The following is a 21,319-nucleotide window of genomic DNA, read 5'->3' as shown; positions in this document are numbered from 1 at the left end:
TGCTCCCGTGAGGAACCATATTTATTAGGAGTAAACACAATGTTTTGGGATTATTGATGTGCGGATCTATGAAAAGCATTGAAGGCAATGGTTTTTTTTCATGGGGACCTTTTTCTGTGGGAGCCTATGAGCGTGACTTTTTTTTCCCCGAGACTTTCCAGTGGAGAATACATTGGAGTCTATAGGTGTAGGCATGGAGATTACTCAAGTGTTCTATAAGTTGAATGAATGTTCTGCCATTTCAAGCCAATAAAGTGTAAGCCTTGGGGCATAAGGCCAATTTGTGGAATATTACAGTGGGTAGAACTTGACAGTTACAAACTAGCCAACACCATTTATACAGAATGATATTAACCCTAATCACAGGCCATATTTAGTCATGTTGAGTCAACTATGTTGAGTGTTTTATGTGTATAAGAGTAACGCCAGAAAGAAGGGACTATTGACCTAACAAGATGGTGCCAGGCCACCCAGGAAAAATCCCACAGTGAATATTATCCATAAATACTCACCCACCTGCTCTTGGTCCCCACCCCACTTGCTTTCCCTGCTCCCCGGTCGCAGGTAGGAGAGCAGCCAGGGAGGGGGGATTTCTATCGCTATAGAGGAAATGGACCCCATGGTCCAGGCCCCCCTGTTCCCTGGTCTACATCCTCTGTAGTTACACCAGTGGAAGGGGTAGGTAGGCACTCCCATCCCTGAGCATAAGTCAGTTGGATGACTGGCGAAACATCTTCAAGAAAAAAAAAATAAAAACACAGCAAGTCCAGTTGATTTGACTTATTTCTACAGCAAGCAGGCAGCCGCCATTTTGTATTTTTGACACTGTTGTTAAGGCAAGTTTTGTATGACCCCGAAACCTTGTGTGTGCACCAGAATGGGGGACCTGATGCCCAGGCACTGACTATACAATTTTAGTCAGTGGGGAGGAAGGGGAAATGAGAGGAGTACAGTACTAAATGGAAAGTGAAAGTGACTGTCCCGCCTCTATAAGGCATAGAGGCGGGGCAGGCAATATATGATTGACAGCTAAGATTTTTAAATACATATCTAACAGGTATGGATGTTTTAGTAGAACAAATACTTTGCAAATGACTTTTATTAAACAGGTTTATATGTGTGCGTGATAGGTTCCGTTTAAGCTGGGTATAATATAGATCTCTCTCCATAGAGGTAGAGCAGTTATACCATAGGCTTTACTGAGCTAGATCTCCAGGTATACATATAGAGCTTTTATCCTTGAATAGAAAGATAAGGACACTGATTGCTACTTCTGGCCCAGCTCCAGCCTACACTGTGTTCTTGGTGATTAATTAGCAATTGGCTCTTTGATTGGTTGCCAATGGCTGTGAATAGCAGATATAGAGGTGTCAGGGTAACAGGATTATAGGGTAACTGAAACACGGTGATATAATGTCTATATAATGAAATACAGGTATCTGGAAACCCATTATACAGAAAGCTCCAAATAACGGAAAGGCCATCTCCCATAGACTCCATTTTAATCAAATAATTGACATTTTAAAAAATGATTCCCCTTTCTCTGTAATAATAAAACAGTACCTGTACTTGATCCCAACTAAGATATAATTACCCCTTATTGGGGGCAGAACAACCCTATTGGGTTTATTTAATGGTTAAATGATTCCCTTTTCTCTGTAATAATAAAACAGTACCTGCACTTGATCCCAACTAAGATATAATTACCCCTTATTGGGGCAGAACAGCCCTATTGGGTTTATTTCATGGTTAAATGATTCCCTTTTCTCTGTAATAATAAAACAGTACCTGTACTTGATCCCAACTAAGATATAATTACCCCTTATTGGGGGCAGAACAGCCCTATTGGGTTTATTTAATGGTTAAATGATTCCCTTTTCTCTGTAATAATAAAACAGTACCTGTACTTGATCCCAACTAGATATAATTACCCCTTATTGGGGCAGAACAGCCCTATTGGGTTTATTTCATGGTTAAATGATTCCCTTTTCTCTGTAATAATAAAACAGTACCTGTACTTGATCCCAACTAGGATATAATTACCCCTTATTGGGGCAGAACAGCCCTATTGGGTTTATTTAATGGTTAAATGATTCCCTTATCTCTGTAATAATAAAACAGTACCTGTACTTGATCCCAACTAAGATATAATTACCCCTTATTGGGGGCCCTATTGGGTTTATTTAATGGTTAAATGATTCCCTTTTCTCTGTAATAATAAAACAGTACCCGTACTTGATCCCAACTAAGATATAATTACCCCTTATTGGGGCAGAACAGCCCTATTGAGTTTATTTAATGGTTAAATGATTCCCTTTTCTCTGTAATAATAAAACAGTACCTGTACTTGATCCCAACTAAGATATAATTACCCCTTATTGGGGCAGAACAGCCCTATTGGGTTTATTTAATGGTTAAATGATTCCCTTTTTCTCTGTAATAATAAAACAGTACCTGTACTTGATCCCAACTAAGATATAATTACCCCTTATTGGGGCAGAACAACCCTATTGGGTTTATTTCATGGTTAAATGATTCCCTTTTCTCTGTAATAATAAAACAGTACCTGTACTTGATCCCAACTAAGATATAATTACCCCTTATTGGGGGCAGAACAGCCCTATTGGGTTTATTTAATGGTTAAATGATTCCCTTTTCTCTGTAATAATAAAACAGTACCTGTACTTGATCCCAACTAAGATATAATTACCCCTTATTGGGGGCAGAACAGCCCTATTGGGTTTATTTCATGGTTAAATGATTCCCTTTTCTCTGTAATAATAAAACAGTACCTGTACTTGATCCCAACTAAGATATAATTACCCCTTATTGGGGCAGAACAGCCCTATTGGGTTTATTTAATGGTTAAATGATTCCCTTTTCTCTGTAATAATAAAACAGTACCTGTACTGGAATTTATTTCCCATTTTAGCAGCCCCCAAGCCCTGGCCCTGTGCCATAATGCTGCCGAGCCGGCCAGTTGGGACAAAGAAGCAGCCATTTCAGCTCACAGCAAACAATAACCACAATGACCACTAAGAGCCCGGCATGTAGGAACCTTGTAAAGATCTATATCATAATGTGTGCGGCTGTCAGTCACTTCCATTCATAGTAAACAAATCCCATTGAAAGCGATCCTGCTTTCTTCTCCTATTTGACAGACGCAGCAGAAAAGTCCCCGAAACACGAGTCTCGGCTTTACAAATAGATTGGCAGCCGAGCGAATCCTCCGTCACCTCGGAAATTCCATTAACTGTCACCGACACTGTTCCCTCAGCCGGAACAGCAATATCTTAGCCCAGTTTGCTTTCCCCTTATATTTCTGTAAAAGTAGTCAAATTAGCAAACGATTCCCGTAGCAACTCAATTCCGAGTCTTGAGAGGTCAAGGCCGTTCCCAACGTTCTGGAAACGTCGAGAAAAAAGATCTAGAACGAAACAGAATACAGGTATGGGATTCCTTATCCGGAAACCCATTATCCAGAAAGCTCTGAATTACAGAAAACCTGTCTCCCATAGACTCCATTTTAATCAAATAATTCAGAATTTTTAAACTGATTTTCTTTTTCTCTGTAATAATAAAACAGTACCTGTACTTGATCCCAACTAAGATATAATTACCCCTTATTGGGGGCAGAACAGCCCTATTGGGTTTATTTAATGGTTAAATGATTCCCTTTTCTCTGTAATAATAAAACAGTACCTGTACTTGATCCCAACTAAGATATAATTACCCCTTATTGGGGCAGAACAGTCCTATTGGGTTTATTTAATGGTTAAATGATTCCCTTTTCTCTGTAATAATAAAACAGTACCTGTACTTGATCCCAACTAAGATATAATTACCCCTTATTGGGGCAGAACAGTCCTATTGGGTTTATTTAATGGTTAAATGATTCCCTTTTCTCTGTAATAATAAAACAGTACCTGTACTTGATCCCAACTAAGATATAATTACCCCTTATTGGGGCAGAACAGCCCTATTGGGTTTATTTAATGGTTAAATGATTCCCTTTTCTCTGTAATAATAAAACAGTACCTGTACTTGATCCCAACTAAGATATAATTACCCCTTATTGGGGCAGAACAGCCCTATTGGGTTTATTTCATGGTTAAATGATTCCCTTTTCTCTGTAATAATAAAACAGTACCTGTACTTGATCCCAACTAAGATATAATTACCCCTTATTGGGGGCAGAACAGCCCTATTGGGTTTATTTAATGTTTTATTAATTTCTTAGTAGACTTAAGGTATGGAGATCCAAATTATGGAAAGACCCCTTCTCCGGAATACCCTTGGTCCCGAGCATTCTGGATAGCGGGTCCTATACCTGTATTAGGTTTTCATTTCCTATTCATATAAGTCTGTTTATTTTGATTTTTTCTTTTCCCCAATGTAGGAGATACCAAACTCCGCTTTGGCAACACTCATACCGTGGTCACACTGGGGAGTCTTCTAGATGACCAACAGTGGCACTCTGTCTTGATTGATCGATTCAACAAGCAGGTCAACTTCACTGTCGATAAACATACTCAGCATTTTCGGACCAAAGGAGACTCGGATAATTTGGATATAGATTATGAGGTGTGTTCTTTATGTTGTATTTATGCATATGGGTAGGGGGTGCCATAGTGTTTCCCTTAGACAGTACAGTATGGGGGTACAGCTTATTGTGTGCCCAGAACATTCCTTCTCTGTATATTTGTATTTATACATATGGGTAGGGGGTGCCATAGTGTTTCCCTTAGACAGTACAGTATGGGGGTACAGCTTATTGTGTGCCCAGAACATTCCTTCTCTGTATATTTGTATTTATACATATGGGTAGGGGGTGCCATAGTGTTTCCCTTAGACAGTACAGTATGGGGGTACAGCTTATTGTGTGCCCAGAACATTCCTTCTCTGTATATTTGTATTTATACATATGGGTAGGGGGTGCCATAGTGTTTCCCTTAGACAGTACAGTATGGGGGTACAGCTTATTGTGTGCCTAGAACATTCCCTCTCTGTATATTTGTATTTATACATATGGGTAGGGGGTGCCATAGTGTTTCCCTTAGACAGTACAGTATGGGGGTACAGCTTATTGTGTGCCCAGAACATTCCTTCTCTGTATATTTGTATTTATACATATGGGTAGGGGGTGCCATAGTGTTTCCCTTAGACAGTACAGTATGGGGGTACAGCTTATAGTGTGCCCAGAACATTCCTTCTCTGTATATTTGTATTTATACATATGGGTAGGGGGTGCCATAGTGTTTCCCTTAGACAGTACAGTATGGGGGTACAGCTTATTGTGTGCCCAGAACATTCCTTCTCTGTATATTTGTATTTATACATATGGGTAGGAGGTGCCATAGTGTTTCCCTTAGACAGTACAGTATGGGGGTACAGCTTATTGTGTGCCCAGAACATTCCTTCTCTGTATATTTGTATTTATACATATGGGTAGGAGGTGCCATAGTGTTTCCCTTAGACAGTACAGTATGGGGGTACAGCTTATTGTGTGCCCAGAACATTCCTTCTCTGTATATTTGTATTTATACATATGGGTAGGAGGTGCCATAGTGTTTCCCTTAGACAGTACAGTATGGGGGTACAGCTTATTGTGTGCCCAGAACATTCCTTCTCTGTATATTTGTATTTATACATATGGGTAGGGAGGTGCCATAGTGTTTCCCTTAGACAGTACAGTATGGGGGTACAGCTTATTGTGAGCCCAGAACATTCCTTCTCTGTATATTTGTATTTATACATATGGGTAGGGGGTGCCATAGTGTTTCCCTTAGACAGTACAGTATGGGGGTACAGCTTATTGTGTGCCCAGAACATTCCCTCTCTGTATTTTTTTCAATAACTTTGCTCACGAACATCATATAGACATAGACTTCACATATTCCTTTGTTCTCCTCTGATAATCAGGAAACAAACGGCAGGCTCCGTGCTATAAAACAACCGACTCAGTAGGAGACTCCAGAGAATAAGCACCCGGCTAATGAACTATTTGCAGCTTTCTAATGGGATTTACTAAAACTCTGGCAGCCGGAACACGAGACGATATTGTTGTTAATTAGTCTCATTGTAATATGTTATTCATAGTTACGATGTTCACAGCGTCATTACTGGAATTATTAACATGAACACGTTGCTAATTAGATGCAGCGACAGACCGAGCCCACCGGTGTTTATGCCCCTCCCCCCGCCGAACTAATACTTTATGGCCGCCGTTAAATTCTGTTTTACTGCACTTGACTGGCCATAAAGACGAGCAGCCTCTGTATTGTTATTACTGTTTATTAGGGAATTAGAATTATTACACGGAGCTGAAAACTATAATACAAACCCGGCGAGAATCCGAATTTACTAACAAATTCACTTTAAAACAAAAAAAGAAACCGGATAATTCGCACGACAAACTTTAGAGCCGCATTTATCATCCGGGAACCAATAGGGCAGCGATATTGAGCCTCGTTGCCAAGCGCCAACGGGCGAAGGTTGCAAATGGGAGATTTATGAACGGGGAAGCTTTTTGTAAAGGGCAGGAATATAAATGTTTTTTTTGTCAAATGCGGTGTTTTCTCTTAATGTTAAAATTCATCTCTTTCGGTTGGAAAATGGCACCGTCGTACGTTGGGAGTTGTTGTTGTACAATAAACAGGAATGATATATTATAGGGTCGTTTGGATGGAACTGCGGGAAAACTGGGGTAAAAACCAGGTGGGCTCCCGGCCCTAAAGGGCCCCAGCAGCTCAGACCCGACCCCTGTTGGCGCTGGCCCGCCCCCAGGTGTCCCGCCCCTGATGCGTTTTACTTATTCACGATCAGGGGAGGACGTCGAGCAGTGGCGGGGGCCCCTGTTAGAGGAATTAGGGGGTGTGGCAGGGGCCCCTTTGGGGGAGATGGACAGCAGGGGGCACCTTTAGGGGTGGGGCCCCTGGGGCGGCAGCCCCGGTGGGCCCTTCACTCAAGCCAGATTTTATTTTCTTTAATCTCAACTTCAAAAATAAATACCTCCGAAATGGCTATTAGCATTTTTTCCAAAAATGAAAATTGAAAATTAAATTGAAAATTTTACCACCTAAAACCTGCAAAGATGAAGAATTTAGAAATAGAGGGAAAATGATATAGAAAAAAAAAACAAACTTGGGCATCACTAGTGATGGGCGAAATAAATCGCCAGGCATGGATTCGCGGCTAATTTCTGCGTTTTGCCAATAGCAAATTATTTTGTTAAACAAGCGTAAAAAATAGGACATTTTTCAAAAAAATTGCCAAAAAAAGTTGCTTTTTTTTTGCCATTTTGCAGATTTTTTGCCGTTTCTCAAATCTTTTCAAAGGTTCACAAATTTTTTGCAAAAGTGAAACGGGACAGGTTTGCTCATCACTAGCCATCACTGCAAAATGAGGCTACAAAATCAGCCCCATAATAGATCAGAATTTTTTAATTGCTTTGCAATCTATTCGATTTAAAACTAGTGATGAGCGAATTTTTTCGGCAGCCATGGATTCACAGCAAATTTCCACATTTCGGCATTGGAAAATTGTTTCACAGAAATTTGCAGTGAAAAAATTCATTGCGCGGTCACGTAAAAATGGGCGCAGTCATGTAAAAAAAGACACAAGCAACAAAAAAGTCACGTGGCAAATGCGTTTTCCGCCGTTTTGCAGATTTTCCTGTTTCGCGATTTTTTTAGCAAAACGCAACGGAACATATTTGCTCAATGCTATTGTTCTATTGACCAATGTGCTGTCCTGTCCATATATTTACAGTTTTTAGTCACTGAGAGAACCTTTTGTTGATTAGTGATTTGCTGAAGTAATAACTAGTGATGAGCGAAATAATTCTCCAGGCCTGGATTTGCTGTGAATTTCAGCGTTTCGCCATTGGCGGATTTATTCGCGAAACAGGTGAAAACATTTTGTGAATTTTTTGGCGAAGCAAAATGGGACAGATTCGCTCATTGCTAGTAATAGCTTTACGTTCCGCGCCACGTACTGTGCAGGGACTGTGCAACCAAAAAGGTCTTCTTTCATTAGGACCAGTCAGTCTAGATCAGCGGTTCTCAACCTGTGGGTCGAGACCCCTTTGGGGGTCGAACAACCCTGTCACGGGGGTCACCTAAGACCATCGGAAAACACATATTTCCAATGGTCTTAGGAATCATTTTATGGTTGGGGGTCACCACAACATGAGGAACTGTATTAAAGGGTCACGGCATTAGGAAGGTTGAGAACCACTGATCTAGAAGAAGGAGGGTTGGGCTCAGTAGAACGTGTGGGTAAATAGGAAATGGCTCTCAGCAGCTGAAGTGCAGTTGGTGGCCACGATTTCTTGTATCAAGAGTGGATAAATATTGAGGAAGAGTAGAATAAGCTGTGATGAAGAGCTATGTTGCTCCCAATTACTTACAGTTAAATGAAACATGGAATGAAGAGACCGTTGTGCTCAGTCACGTTTCCTCACTAAGTGACCTGTCTGCTGTCATGTTCAAACACTCGCATCTCTGATTGAGCAGTCTCGGTTATGTTCAAACACTTGCCGGGTTGTTGACTGAAATGGCTTCCGTTGCGTTCAAACACATGGTCGATCTCTGATTGAATTGACTGCGTTTCTGTTCAAACACTCGCTTGATGGTTGAGTGAACCAGGCGTAATTCTGTTCAAATACGTGTTGGACGGTTGAGTGAGCCGCCTACTGCTGCGTACAAACATCTCTTGGATCATACAAACAGATGACTGGTGTTTTGTTTCCAAAAACATCTTGGATTGTTGAGGCATTTTACAGCTACCATGTTGAAAAGCTCCTTGTATTCCCCCCATTGCCTGAATTACTGAAGTGGTTGGACGTAGGACATGTTGTTTTTGAATTCCATAAAATATATGTCTTACCAGAATGAAGGAGAATGAACATTTATGAGAAAAGTTCAGTTTTTTTTATATTTCGTTTTTTTCGAGATTGATGTATGTGTTTATTGGCAGTATTATGATGATATCTCGAAAAATTTTAGATATTTTTGAGTATTCTCTCGAAAAATTTGAGATTTAAAAAAAACAAAAAAAACACAAACAATCGAGAATTTTAAAACTTTATGTGACTTTTTTAGACTGACAAAAAGTACACCGGGTTTCATGCCGAGAACCATTGAGTCCTATGGAGGCTTAGATTAGTCAGTGACAGCCTGTCCTTGACTCACTTTCAAGGGGAAGTTTTCACACAGTTTCAAAGGGAAGTTAATCCCATCATTGTTTTCTATTTCACACAGTTTCAAGGGGAAGTTTTATATTTCACACATTTTCAAAGGGAAATTAATCCCATCATTGTTTTCTATTTCACACAGTTTCAAGGGGAAGTTAATCCCCTCATTGTTTTCTATTTCACACACGTTCAAGGGGAAGTTAATCCCATCATTGTTTTCTATTTCACACAGTTTCAAGGGGAAGTTAATCCCCTCATTGTTTTCTATTTCACACACGTTCAAGGGGAAGTTAATCCCATCATTGTTTTCTATTTCACACAGTTTCAAGGGGAAGTTAATCCCATCATTGTTTTCTATTTCACACAGTTTCAAGGGGAAGTTAATCCCATCATTGTTTTCTATTTCACACATTTTCAAGGGGAAGTTAATCCCATCATTGTTTTCTATTTCACACAGTTTCAAGGGGAAGTTAGTCCCATCATTGTTTTCTATTTCACACAGTTTCAAGGGGAAGTTAATCCCATCATTGTTTTCTATTTCACACACGTTCAAGGGGAAGTTAATCCCATCATTGTTTTCTATTTCACACAGTTTCAAGGGGAAGTTAATCCCATCATTGTTTTCTAGTTCACACAGTTTCAAGGGGAAGTTAATCCCATCATTGTTTTCTATTTCACACAGTTTCAAGGGGAAGTTAATCCCATCATTGTTTTCTATTTCACACAGTTTCAAGTGGAAGTTAATCCCATCATTTTTTTCTATTTCACACAGTTTCAAGGGGAAGTTAATCCCATCATTATTTTCTATTTCACACAGTTTCAAGGGGAAGTTAATCCCATCATTGTTTTCTAGTTCACACAGTTTCAAGGGAAGTTAATCACGTCATTGTTTTCTATTTCACACAGTTTCAAGGGGAAGTTAATCCCATCATTGTTTTCTGTTTCACACACTTTCAAGGGGAAGTTACTCACGTCATTATTTTCTATTTCACACAGTTTCAAGGAGAAGTTAATCCCATCATTGCTTTCTAGTTCACACAGTTTCAAGGGGAAGTTAATCACGTCATTGTTTTCTGTTTCAGACAGTTTCAAGTGAAACTTAAACACATTATTGTTTTCCAATCATGAGAATGAATGCTCCTAAAATGGCTGCAGCACTTTCTGGGAAATAAACGTCTGTTTACATTTCAAGGTTTTTTCCAGAAATGGCAATATATTTTCGAAGGTTTTGTAAAACTTTCACAAAAATTCTTGAATTTTTCGAGAGAAAAAAAGGTTGAACATTTTGCAAAAAAATAACACACAAAATTGGAAACTTTCATATGATCGACTTTCAAATTATCCTGACTATTAATAATTATATAATTGAATACATTTTTTTAATCAAGAAACTCTCATGAGAGTTTCTAAAAACAAACAAAATCAGATTTCTAATAAATCTGCCCCTAAGGATTTTAATGTTTCCTGTTTCCGAGGGTTATTACTCGTGCAACATTCCCTACAGAATAGACCATTTCTGTATAATACTGATGCTAAAATGAAATGTATTTATTATTATTAGACTTTAGACAATCTGACCTTAAGGTTCCATGTTTATTTGCTTTCTTGGAATCCATCACATTAGTGAGAAATGATTCACTTCTTCCTTTTTTTGGTTTTATTTCCCAAAGTTCAGCTTCGGAGGGATACCAGTGCCAGGAAAACCTGGAACCTTTCTAAAGAGGAATTTTCACGGCTGCATAGAGAACCTTTACTATAATGGAGTGAACATTATTGATTTGGCCAAGAGACGCAAACCTCAGATCTTCATTGTGGTAAGAAATGTTATTGAGTTGCTTGTTCTTGTTGTAAATGCATTGAGTTGTTTATTGCGCCCTCAAGTGAAGAACATCCGTTGTATAAGTTGGTGCTGTGTTTTATATATAATAATATTCAACATTGAAAGAGGCATATTCAGAGATGTGTTTGGGGGAGGAAACAGTGATGACTGTCTTGGGGTCCAACAGGGAACCAGTGTGCCAGTAAGGCTGTCCAAACTGTTACCAGTGGCTTTTAAAGAACTTCAACTTCATCCATCAGGAGCTGAAGAGCCACAAACTTGATATTTAAATGTAAACTGGGGCCCCAAAAAGCTATATTGCCTCACAAACCTTACAATGACCCTTAATACGTTACCATTACAATCACCAAACCATTAATATCCGACTAACTTGAAATGCAACTATTTAAGCCAACATGGGTTTCCATTCAAGAAATGTTACTGAGTTGCTTGTTCTTGTTGTAAATGCATTGAGTTGTTTATTGTGCCCTCCGTTGTATAAGTTGGTGCTGTATTTTATAAATATTGGGGTCCTCCAGGGAACCAGTGTGCCAGTAAGGCTGACCAAACTGTTACTAGTGGCTTTTAATGAACTTCAACTTAATCTATCAGCAGCTGAAGAGCCACAAGTCTTGGGGTCCTCCAGGGAACCAGTGTGCCAGTAAGGCTGTCCAAACTGTTACCAATGACCCTTAACTTCATCCATCAGCAGCTGAAAAGCCACAAGTCTTGGGGTCCTCTAGGGAACCAGTGTGCCAGTAAGGCTGTCCAAACTGTTACCAATGACCCTTAACTTCATCCATCAGCAGCTGAAGAGCCACAAGTCTTGGGGTCCTCCAGGGAACCAGTGTGCCAGTAAGGCTGTCCAAACTGTTACCAATGACCCTTAACTTCATCCATCAGCAGCTGAAGAGCTACAAGTCTTGGGGTCCTCCAGGGAACCAGTGTGCCAGTAAGGCTGTCCAAACTGTTACCAATGACCTGTAACTTCATCCATCAGCAGCTGAAGAGCCACAAGTCTTGGGGTCCTCCAAGGAACCAGTGTGCCAGTAAGGCTTTCCAAACTGTTACCAATGACCCTTAACTTCATCCATCAGCAGCTGAAGAGCCACAAGTTAGACAAACTTGATATATAAGTGTAAACTGGGGCCCCAAAAAGCTACATTGCCTCACAAACCTAACAATGATCCTTAACACGTTACCATTACAGTCACCAAACCATTAATATCCGACTAACTTGAAATGCATCTTTTTAAGCCAATAGGGGTTTCCATTCATGGAAAGTTTTTTGATATTTTGCAATTTTAGACTTTACTGATTATTCGAAACTATTTTCTTCGGCTCCGGCTGGAACTCGCTAGGAACTTTATTCTTGGCGGCTGTGACAAGTGGAGTCTGATTAGCCAGCAGGAAGTTATAGGGCTGAGAATAATTGCTTCCTTAAGGCAGCCAGATAAAAGCACACGGAGTAACCCAGTCTACCAACTAAGGGGACTTGGATGTGAATATTTCAATATCCTCTTTCATAAATCAGCTCTGTGCTGTTTCCATCAAGTCCCCTATTTCTTACAGTTCTCACTGTTTGGTAGAATAACAAATGTGGGTGAAGTTTGTTAATTATCTTTTTATTTTCATACAGCACCAACATGGCTTTGGGCTTTAGAGAGAATAGTGAATCATTCCCATCACCCCCTGCCCCAGCAGAGGATACAATGCAAGATCCTTAGCATAGGTGCAAACAAACGCATTGAATTGTGGGAAGGAACCATATGAACCCTACAGAGACAGGAACATCAATTCAGTTGCCCTTTAGGCTCAATTTTTGTCAACAATGGTTGAGAATTTTTAAATACAGATGCAAAACAAACCAAGACTGAAAGTCCAAAGAGGAACCCAAATACAGATCATATTATTAGCGATGAGCGAATCTGTTCTGTTTCCCCATAAAATTCGTGAAACGGCAAGGAAGTTCGCAAAATGGCGAAAAAATAGAGAATAGTGAAAAAATAGTGAAAAATTTGCGAAACGCATTTGTTGCACATTTTTTTTTTTGTCCGTGTCTATTTTGTCGTCCAAGTCTTTTTTTGTCGCCCAAGCTTTTTTTTAACGTGACCGCACCCTTTTTGATGTGCCCTCACCCCATTTTGACGCACCCGCACCCAATTTGACACATGCACAATTTTTTTGCTGCGCGCCCCAATTTTTCTGCAGCGAATTTTCTCGGAAGTTTCACAAAACAATTTGCCAAATGTGGAAATTTGCTGTGAATCCAGGCCTGATGAAAAAATGTGCTCATCACTACCTATTATATATTATTTCAAAATGATCAGAGTTGGCCAATGTGTGTTGTCTTACAGTAAATTTCCCTGTAGACAATCTCAAAAATCTCAATCCTAAAATGTTGAAGATGTTCTGCCGTGGCCTAAGGAGAACACTGACTAGTGATGAGTGAATCTGTCCCGTTTTGTTTATGAAACGCATGTGTCAACCTATGTTTTTGTCGCCCACGTCTTTTTTGACGTTACCGCGTCCAATGGGTAAATTTGCAGCAAATTTCTGCATTTCGCCATTGGCAGATCCACACCAAAAAAAAATCTCATCACTAGTCGTTACAGTATATTAGACACTGAAACTGTGAAAGTATGTTGCCCTTTATTGTCTCTTATTGTGACTAAATGTTCCAATAAGTCAATATGGATTATTATAATTTGTGACATATTAGTCTATACTCACTGTGTGTCGTACCCCCCCAACCTCTGAGCCCCCACTGCTAATTTGATTTCTTGTGGCAATTATCCAAGAGGAAGCAGAAAATGTGCCAATCAGCAGCCCAGTAGGTGGGGCTTATCTGCATAGTAACATCTAATTGCTCTGCTTGAACACAAACCCTCCTGTCCATCACTTTTAACCCTTCAACCAAACCACTGTCAGTTAATTACCTCAATAAACACAGATTTATCTGCAATGATTGACCCCTCTCTGTTTCTACCTCTCTGTTTCTAATGGGCCCATCATCTATATTTTACTAAATATTAGGCTTGCTTATTAAATGCAATCAGAAAAAAAGAAGGGGGAGGTTGAATTAATGGGGTTTTGCAATGAAATGATCAGGTTACATGTCCTACCAACAGGTCCAACTGTGGAATGGAGTCAAGTTCTATTTTCGCTCATCACTACTCTTTATAAAATGTATTACCTATTCAGTAGCCAACTAATGCCAATGAGAGTCTAGTAGCCAACTGAAGCCAGTCTGGGTCTAGTAGCCAACTGAAGCCAGTCTGGGTCTAGTAGCCAACTGAAGCCAGCAAGAGTCTAGTAGTTAACTGAAGTCAGTCTGGGTCTAGTAGTTAACTGAAGCCAGTCTGGGTCTAGTAGCCAACTGAAGCCAGTCTGGGTCTAGTAGCCAACTGAAGCCAGTGAGAGTCTAGTAGTTAACTGAAGCCAGTGAGAGTCTAGTAGTTAACTGAAGCCAGTGAGAGTTTAGTAGTTAACTGAAGCCAGTTAGAGTCTAGTAGTTAACTGAAGCCAGTCTGAGCCTAGTAGACAATTGAAGCTAGTATTTAACTGAAACCAGTCTGAGCCTAGTAGACAACTGAAACCAGTGAGAGTCTAGAAGACAACTGAAGTTAGTCAGAGTCTAGTAGAAAACTGGAACCAGTCTGGGTCTAGTAACCAACTGAAGCCAGTGAGAGTCTAGTAGTTAACTGAAGCTAGTCTGAGCCTAGTAGAAAATTGAAGCCAATCTGGGTCTAGTAGCCTACTGAAGCCAGTGAAAGTCTAGTAGTTAACTGAAGCCAGTGAGAGTCTAGTAGTTAACTGCAGCCAGTGAGAGTCTAGTAGTTAACTGAAGCCAGTGAGAGTCTATTAGACAACTGAAGCAAATGAGAGTCTACAAGACAACTGAAGTTAGTCAGAGTCTAGTAGACAACTGGAACCAGTCTGGGTCTAGTAACCAACTGAAGCCAGTGAGAGTCTAGTAGTTAACTGAAGCCAGTGAGAGTCTAGTAGTTAACTGAAGCCAGTGAGAGTCTAGTAGTTAACTGAAGCCAGTGAGAGTCTAGTAGATAACTGAAGCCAGTGAGAGTCTAGTAGTTAACTGAAGCCAGTGAGAGTCTAGTAGTTAACTGAAGCTAGTCTGAGCCTAGTAGACAATTGAAGCTAGTATTTAACTGAAACCAGTCTGAGCCTAGTAGACAACTGAAACCAATGAGAGTCTAGAAGACAACTGAAGTTAGTCAGAGTCTAGTAGACAACTGGAACCAGTCTGGGTCTAGTAACCAACTGAAGCCAGTGAGAGTCTAGTAGTTAACTGAAGCTAGTCTGAGCCTAGTAGACAATTGAAGCCAATCTGGGTCTAGTAGCCTACTGAAGCCAGTGAAAGTCTAGTAGTTAACTGAAGCCAGTGAGAGTCTAGTAGTTAACTGCAGCCAGTGAGAGTCTAGTAGTTAACTGCAGCCAGTGAGAGTCTAGTAGTTAACTGAAGCCAGTGAGAGTCCATTAGACAACTGAAGCAAATGATAGTCTACAAGACAACTGAAGTTAGTCAGAGTCTAGTAGACAACTAGAACCAGTCTGAGCCTAGTAGACAACTGAAGCCAATGAGAGTCTAGTAGCCAACTGAAGTTAGTGAGAGTCTAGTAGACAACTGGAACCAGTCTGGGTCTAGTAACCAACTGAAGCCAGTGAGAGTCTAGTAGTTAACTGAAGCTAGTCTGAGCCTAGTAGACAATTGAAGCCAATCTGGGTCTAGTAGCCTACTGAAGCCAGTGAAAGTCTAGTAGTTAACTGAAGCCAGTGAGAGTCTAGTAGTTAACTGCAGCCAGTGAGAGTCTAGTAGTTAACTGAAGCCAGTGAGAGTCTATTAGACAACTGAAGCAAATGATAGTCTACAAGACAACTGAAGTTAGTCAGAGTCTAGTAGACAACTAGAACCAGTCTGAGCCTAGTAGACAACTGAAGCCAATGAGAGTCTAGTAGCCAACTGAAGTTAGTGAGAGTCTAGTAGCCAACTGAAGCCAGTGAGAGTCTAGTAGCCAACTGAAGCCAGTCTGAGTCTAGTAGCCAACTGAAGCCAGTGAGAGTCTAGTGGCCAACTGAAGCCAGTGAGAGTTTAGTAGCCAACTGAAGCCAGTCTGGGTCTAGTAGTCAACTGAAGCCAGTGAGAGTCTAGTAGCCAACTGAAGCCAGGGAGAGTCTAGTAGTTAACTGAAGCCACTCTGGGTCTAGTAGCCAACTGAAGCCAGTGAGAGTCTAGTAGTTAACTGAAGCTAGTCTGAGCCTAGTAGACAATTGAAGCTAGCAGTTAACTGAAGCCAATGAGAGTCTAGTAGACAGCTGGAACTAGTCTAAGCCTAGTAGACGACTGAAGCCAATGAGAGTCTAGTAGCCAACTGAAGTTAGTGAGAGTCTAGTAGCCAACTGAAGCCAGTGAGAGTCTAGTAGTTAACTGAAGCTAGTCTGAGCCTAGTAGACAATTGAAGCTAGCAGTTAACTGAAGCCAATGAGAGTCTAGTAGACAGCTGGAACTAGTCTAAGCCTAGTAGACGACTGAAGCCAATGAGAGTCTAGTAGCCAACTGATGTTAGTGAGAGTCTAGTAGACAACTGAAGCCAGTCTACGTCTAGTAGCCAACAGAAGTATTGGAATAATCACAAGGCCAGACAATAGAGTCAATACTCTTTATAAAATGTGGTAAAGACGCTTTATAAAATATCACCGGAATATCAGCGCAACAATATTATTCTACATTTCACCCAACAACCTATTACCTATTACTTACTGAACAGCGAAGGGAAATCGCGGATAATCAAACTGCGTATCTACTAAATGAATCTATGAAAGAAAACACAAAACGAGCTCCTCCTGAGCCTCCAGCTGTCTCCGGCACTTACTAAAATGTTGAAAAATCACTTGGAATACAGAATAAGGCTCGACAGGCAAAGGGCTGCGATAATGCGGGTACTAATAGCATCTGCCCCCTCCGCTGTATGATTATATTGGAATAAAAAAAAAAACCGGTAGAATCGCATTTTTATTCATAATTTCCTAGCGGCGCTGGCACTCTAGAATTTCTTCTTGAATAATTCAAAAAATGCTCTTGGAACAAACGGCCTCTACAAATTGCTGCTGCGCATCTCGTTTCCGAGGTAGAAAAGAAATTAAATGCTTTTGAAAATCTCCTGCTTCCCTCGTGTTTGTTCCATTATGTAAATGAAGGAATAAAGCGGTTTGTGTTCTGCTCACTTTGAGATACGGAAGCTCTGGAGATAGCGGCGGAAGGGCGGGGAACGCGCCGGCGAGAGGGGAACGGCCTGATAAAGTTTCTTCTCGGCTTCTTTCGCTTGTTGCTTAAATTATACGAGAAAACCCTTTGTGAGAAGAGAAGATATTACAGAAGATCAACGGAATGTTCTTTAAGTCCGACTTAAGTCGCTTCCCGTGTCTCTTGGGCAAACGGTATCACTAGAAAAAAGAGGGAATTCAGATGCTTCGAGCTTCTCTTTTAAAGATACATTATTTGTCTGATGTTGTTTTAGATATTGTGACAATAAAGAAATATAACACATTTTCTTGAGGCTTTGCCTTGGAGTGAATAAAAAAATATGCCTGTGAGTAAGTGGCTCATAAGGCATGAAACGCATTGGGCTGTTTTTTCTGTCCAATTATATGACTTTTTGAATTTTATTTTTACCACTACTCATTTATGATGGCCTGAAGCTGTTCTGGTTTACCTTGGAGTGAGTTTATTTTAGTATGTGTGAAGTTGGTGTTACCAGAGCAACCTAGAGCCAGTGAGAGTCTAGTTGCCAACTGAAGCCAGTCTGGGTCTAGCAGCCAACTGAAACCAGTGAGAGTCTAGTAGCCTATTGAAGCCAGTCTGGGTCTAGCAGCCAACTGAAGCCTGTGAGAGTCTAGTAGCCAACTGAAGCCAGTCTGGGTCTAGCAGCCAACTGAAGCCAGTGAGAGTCTAGTAGTTAACATAGTTATAGTTATAGTTACATAGGGTTGAAAAAAGACCTGTGTCCATTAACTGAGCCAGTCTGGGTCTAGTAGCCAACTGAAGCCAGTCTGGGTCTAGTAGCCAACTGAAGCCAGTGAGAGTCTAGTAGTTAACTGAGCCAGTCTGGGTCTAGTAGCCAACTGAAGCCAGTGAGAGTCTAGCAGTTAACTGAGCCAGTCTGGGTCTAGTAGCCAACTGAAGCCAGTCTGGGTCTAGCAGCCAACTGAAGCCAGTGAGAGTCTAATAGTTAACTGAGCCAGTCTGGGTCTAGTAGCCAACTGAAGCCAGTGAGAGTCTAGTAGTTAACTGAGCCAGTCTGGGTCTAGTAGCCAACTGAAGCCAGTCTGGGTCTAGTAGCCAACTGAAGCCAGTGAGAGTCTAGTAGTTAACTGAGCCAGTCTGGGTCTAGTAGCCAACTGAAGCCAGTGAGAGTCTAGTAGTTAACTGAGCCAGTCTGGGTCTAGTAGCCAACTGAAGCCAGTGAGAGTCTAGTAGTTAACTGAGCCAGTCTGGGTCTAGTAGTCAACTAAAGCCAGTCTGGGTCTAGTAGACAACTGAAGCCAGTGAGAGTCTAGTAGTTAACTGAAGCCAGTTTGGGTCTAGTAGCCAACTGAAGCCAGTCTGGGTCTAGTAGACAACTGAAGCCAGTGAGAGTCTAGTAGTTAACTGAGCCAGTCTGGGTCTAGTAGCCAACGTAAACCAGTGAGAGTCTAGTAGGTAACATAAGCTAGACTGAGCCTAGTAGACAACTGAAGCCAATGAGACGTTAGTCAGAGTCTAGTAGACAGCTGGAACCAGTCTGAGCCTAGTAGCCAACTGAAGCCAGTGAGAGTCTTTTTTTTCCTTTCTGCGGCAATTAGAGAGGCTTCAGATGGGGTTTTTGCCTTCCTCTGGATCAACTAGTAGTTAGGCAGGTTATATATACGCATTATGGTTGAACGTGACGGGCGTATGTCTTTTTTCAACCTAACTTAGTAGTTAACTGAAGCCTTTCTGAGTCTAGTAGCCAACTGAAGTTAGTGAGAATATAGTAGCCAACTGAAGTTAGTGAGAGTCTAGTAGCCAACTGAAGCCAGTGAGAGTCTAGTAGCCAACTGAAACCAGTCTGAGCCTAGTAGACAACTGATGCCAATGAGAGTCTAGTAGCCAACTGAAGTTAGTGAGAATCTAGTAGGCAACTGAAGTTAGTGAGAATCTAGTAGGCAACTGAAGTTAGTGAGAGTCTAGTAGACAACTGAAGCCAGTGAGAGTCTAGTAGACAACTGAAGCCAGTGAGAGTCTAGTAGCCAACTGAAGTTAGTGAGAATATAGTAGACAACTGAAGACAGTGAGAGTCTAGTAGCCAACTGAAGTTAGTAAGAATCTAATACGGAAGCTCTGGAGATAGCGTCGGAAAGGTGGGGAACGCGCCGGCGAGAGGGGAACGGCCTGATAAAGTTTCTTCTTGGCTTCTTTTGCTTGTTGCTTAAATTATACGGGAAAACCCTTTGTGAGAAGAGAAGATATTACAGAAGATCAATGGAATGTTCTTTAAGTCCGACTTAAGTCGCTTCCCGTGTCTCTTGGGCAAACGGTATCGCTAGAAAAAAGAGGGAATTCAGATGCTTCGAGCTTCTCTTTTAAAGATACATTATTTGTCTGATGTTGTTTTAGATATTGTGACAATAAAGAAATATAACACAAGGCTTTGCCTTGGAGTGAATAAAAAAATATGCCTGTGAGTAAGTGGCTCATAAGGCATGAAACGCATTGGGCTGCTTTTTTGTCCAATTATATGACTTTTTGAATTTTATTTTTACCACTACTCATTTATGATGGCCTGAAGCTGTTCTGGTTTACCTTGGAGTGAGTTTATTTTAGTATGTGTGAAGTTGGTGTTACCAGAGCAACCTAGAGCCAGTGAGAGTCTAGTTGCCAACTGAAGCCAGTCTGGGTCTAGCAGCCAACTGAAACCAGTGAGAGTCTAGTAGCCAACTGAAGCCAGTCTGGGTCTAGCAGCCAACTGAAGCCTGTGAGAGTCTAGTAGCCAACTGAAGCCAGTCTGGGTCTAGCAGCCAACTGAAGCCAGTGAGAGTCTAGTAGTTAACTGAGCCAGTCTGGGTCTAGTAGCCAACTGAAGCCAGTCTGGGTCTAGTAGCCAACTGAAGCCAGTGAGAGTCTAGTAGTTAACTGAGCCAGTCTGGGTCTAGTAGCCAACTGAAGCCAGTGAGAGTCTAGCAGTTAACTGAGCCAGTCTGGGTCTAGTAGCCAACTGAAGCCAGTCTGGGTCTAGCAGCCAACTGAAGCCAGTGAGAGTCTAATAGTTAACTGAGCCAGTCTGGGTCTAGTAGCCAACTGAAGCCAGTCTGGGTCTAGTAGCCAACTGAAGCCAGTGAGAGTCTAGTAGTTAACTGAGCCAGTCTGGGTCTAGTAGCCAACTGAAGCCAGTCTGGGTCTAGTAGTCAACTGAAGCCAGTGAGAGTCTAGTAGTTAACTGAGCCAGTCTGGGTCTAGTAGCCAACTGAAGCCAGTGAGAGTCTAGTAGTTAACTGAGCCAGTCTGGGTCTAGTAGCCAACTGAAGCCAGTGAGAGTCTAGTAGTTAACTGAGCCAGTCTGGGTCTAGTAGCCAACTGAAGCCAGTGAGAGTCTAGTAGTTAACTGAGCCAGTCTGGGTCTAGTAGTCAACTAAAGCCAGTCTGGGTCTAGTAGACAACTGAAGCCAGTGAGAGTCTAGTAGTTAACTGAAGCCAGTTTGGGTCTAGTAGAAAACTGAAGCCAGTGAGAGTCTAGTAGTTAACTGAAGCCAGTTTGGGTCTAGTAGTCAACTAAAGCCAGTCTGGGTCTAGTAGACAACTGAAGCCAGTGAGAGTCTAGTAGTTAACTGAGCCAGTCTGGGTCTAGTAGCCAACGTAAACCAGTGAGAGTCTAGTAGGTAACATAAGCTAGACTGAGCCTAGTAGACAACTGAAGCCAATGAGACGTTAGTCAGAGTCTAGTAGACAGCTGGAACCAGTCTGAGCCTAGTAGCCAACTGAAGCCAGTGAGAGTCTTTTTTTTCCTTTCTGCGGCAATTAGAGAGGCTTCAGATGGGGTTTTTGCCTTCCTCTGGATCAACTAGTAGTTAGGCAGGTTATATATAGGCATTATGGTTGAACGTGACGGGCGTATGTCTTTTTTCAACCTAACTTAGTAGTTAACTGAAGCCTTTCTGAGTCTAGTAGCCAACTGAAGTTAGTGAGAATATAGTAGCCAACTGAAGTTAGTGAGAGTCTAGTAGCCAACTGAAGCCAGTCTGGGTCTAGCAGCCAACTGAAGCCTGTGAGA

General features: G+C 41.3%; 1 protein-coding gene across 1 annotated transcript in view; it reads left to right on the top strand.

Moving 5' to 3' along the window:
• Positions 1-21,319, top strand: part of cntnap5 (contactin associated protein family member 5) — a 294,459-nt gene that overhangs the window by 130,645 nt on the left and 142,495 nt on the right. Inside the window, exons 6-7 of the mRNA XM_031893445.1 lie at positions 4,400-4,584; positions 10,867-11,010. Of these exons, the coding sequence (XP_031749305.1) occupies positions 4,400-4,584; positions 10,867-11,010 (329 nt within the window). The remainder of the gene's footprint in view (positions 1-4,399; positions 4,585-10,866; positions 11,011-21,319) is intronic.

The sequence above is a fragment of the Xenopus tropicalis genome, chromosome 9 (genome assembly GCF_000004195.4).
Source record: "Xenopus tropicalis strain Nigerian chromosome 9, UCB_Xtro_10.0, whole genome shotgun sequence".
NCBI lineage: Eukaryota > Metazoa > Chordata > Amphibia > Anura > Pipidae > Xenopus > Xenopus tropicalis.
This window is presented reverse-complemented; position numbering and strand designations above follow the sequence as displayed.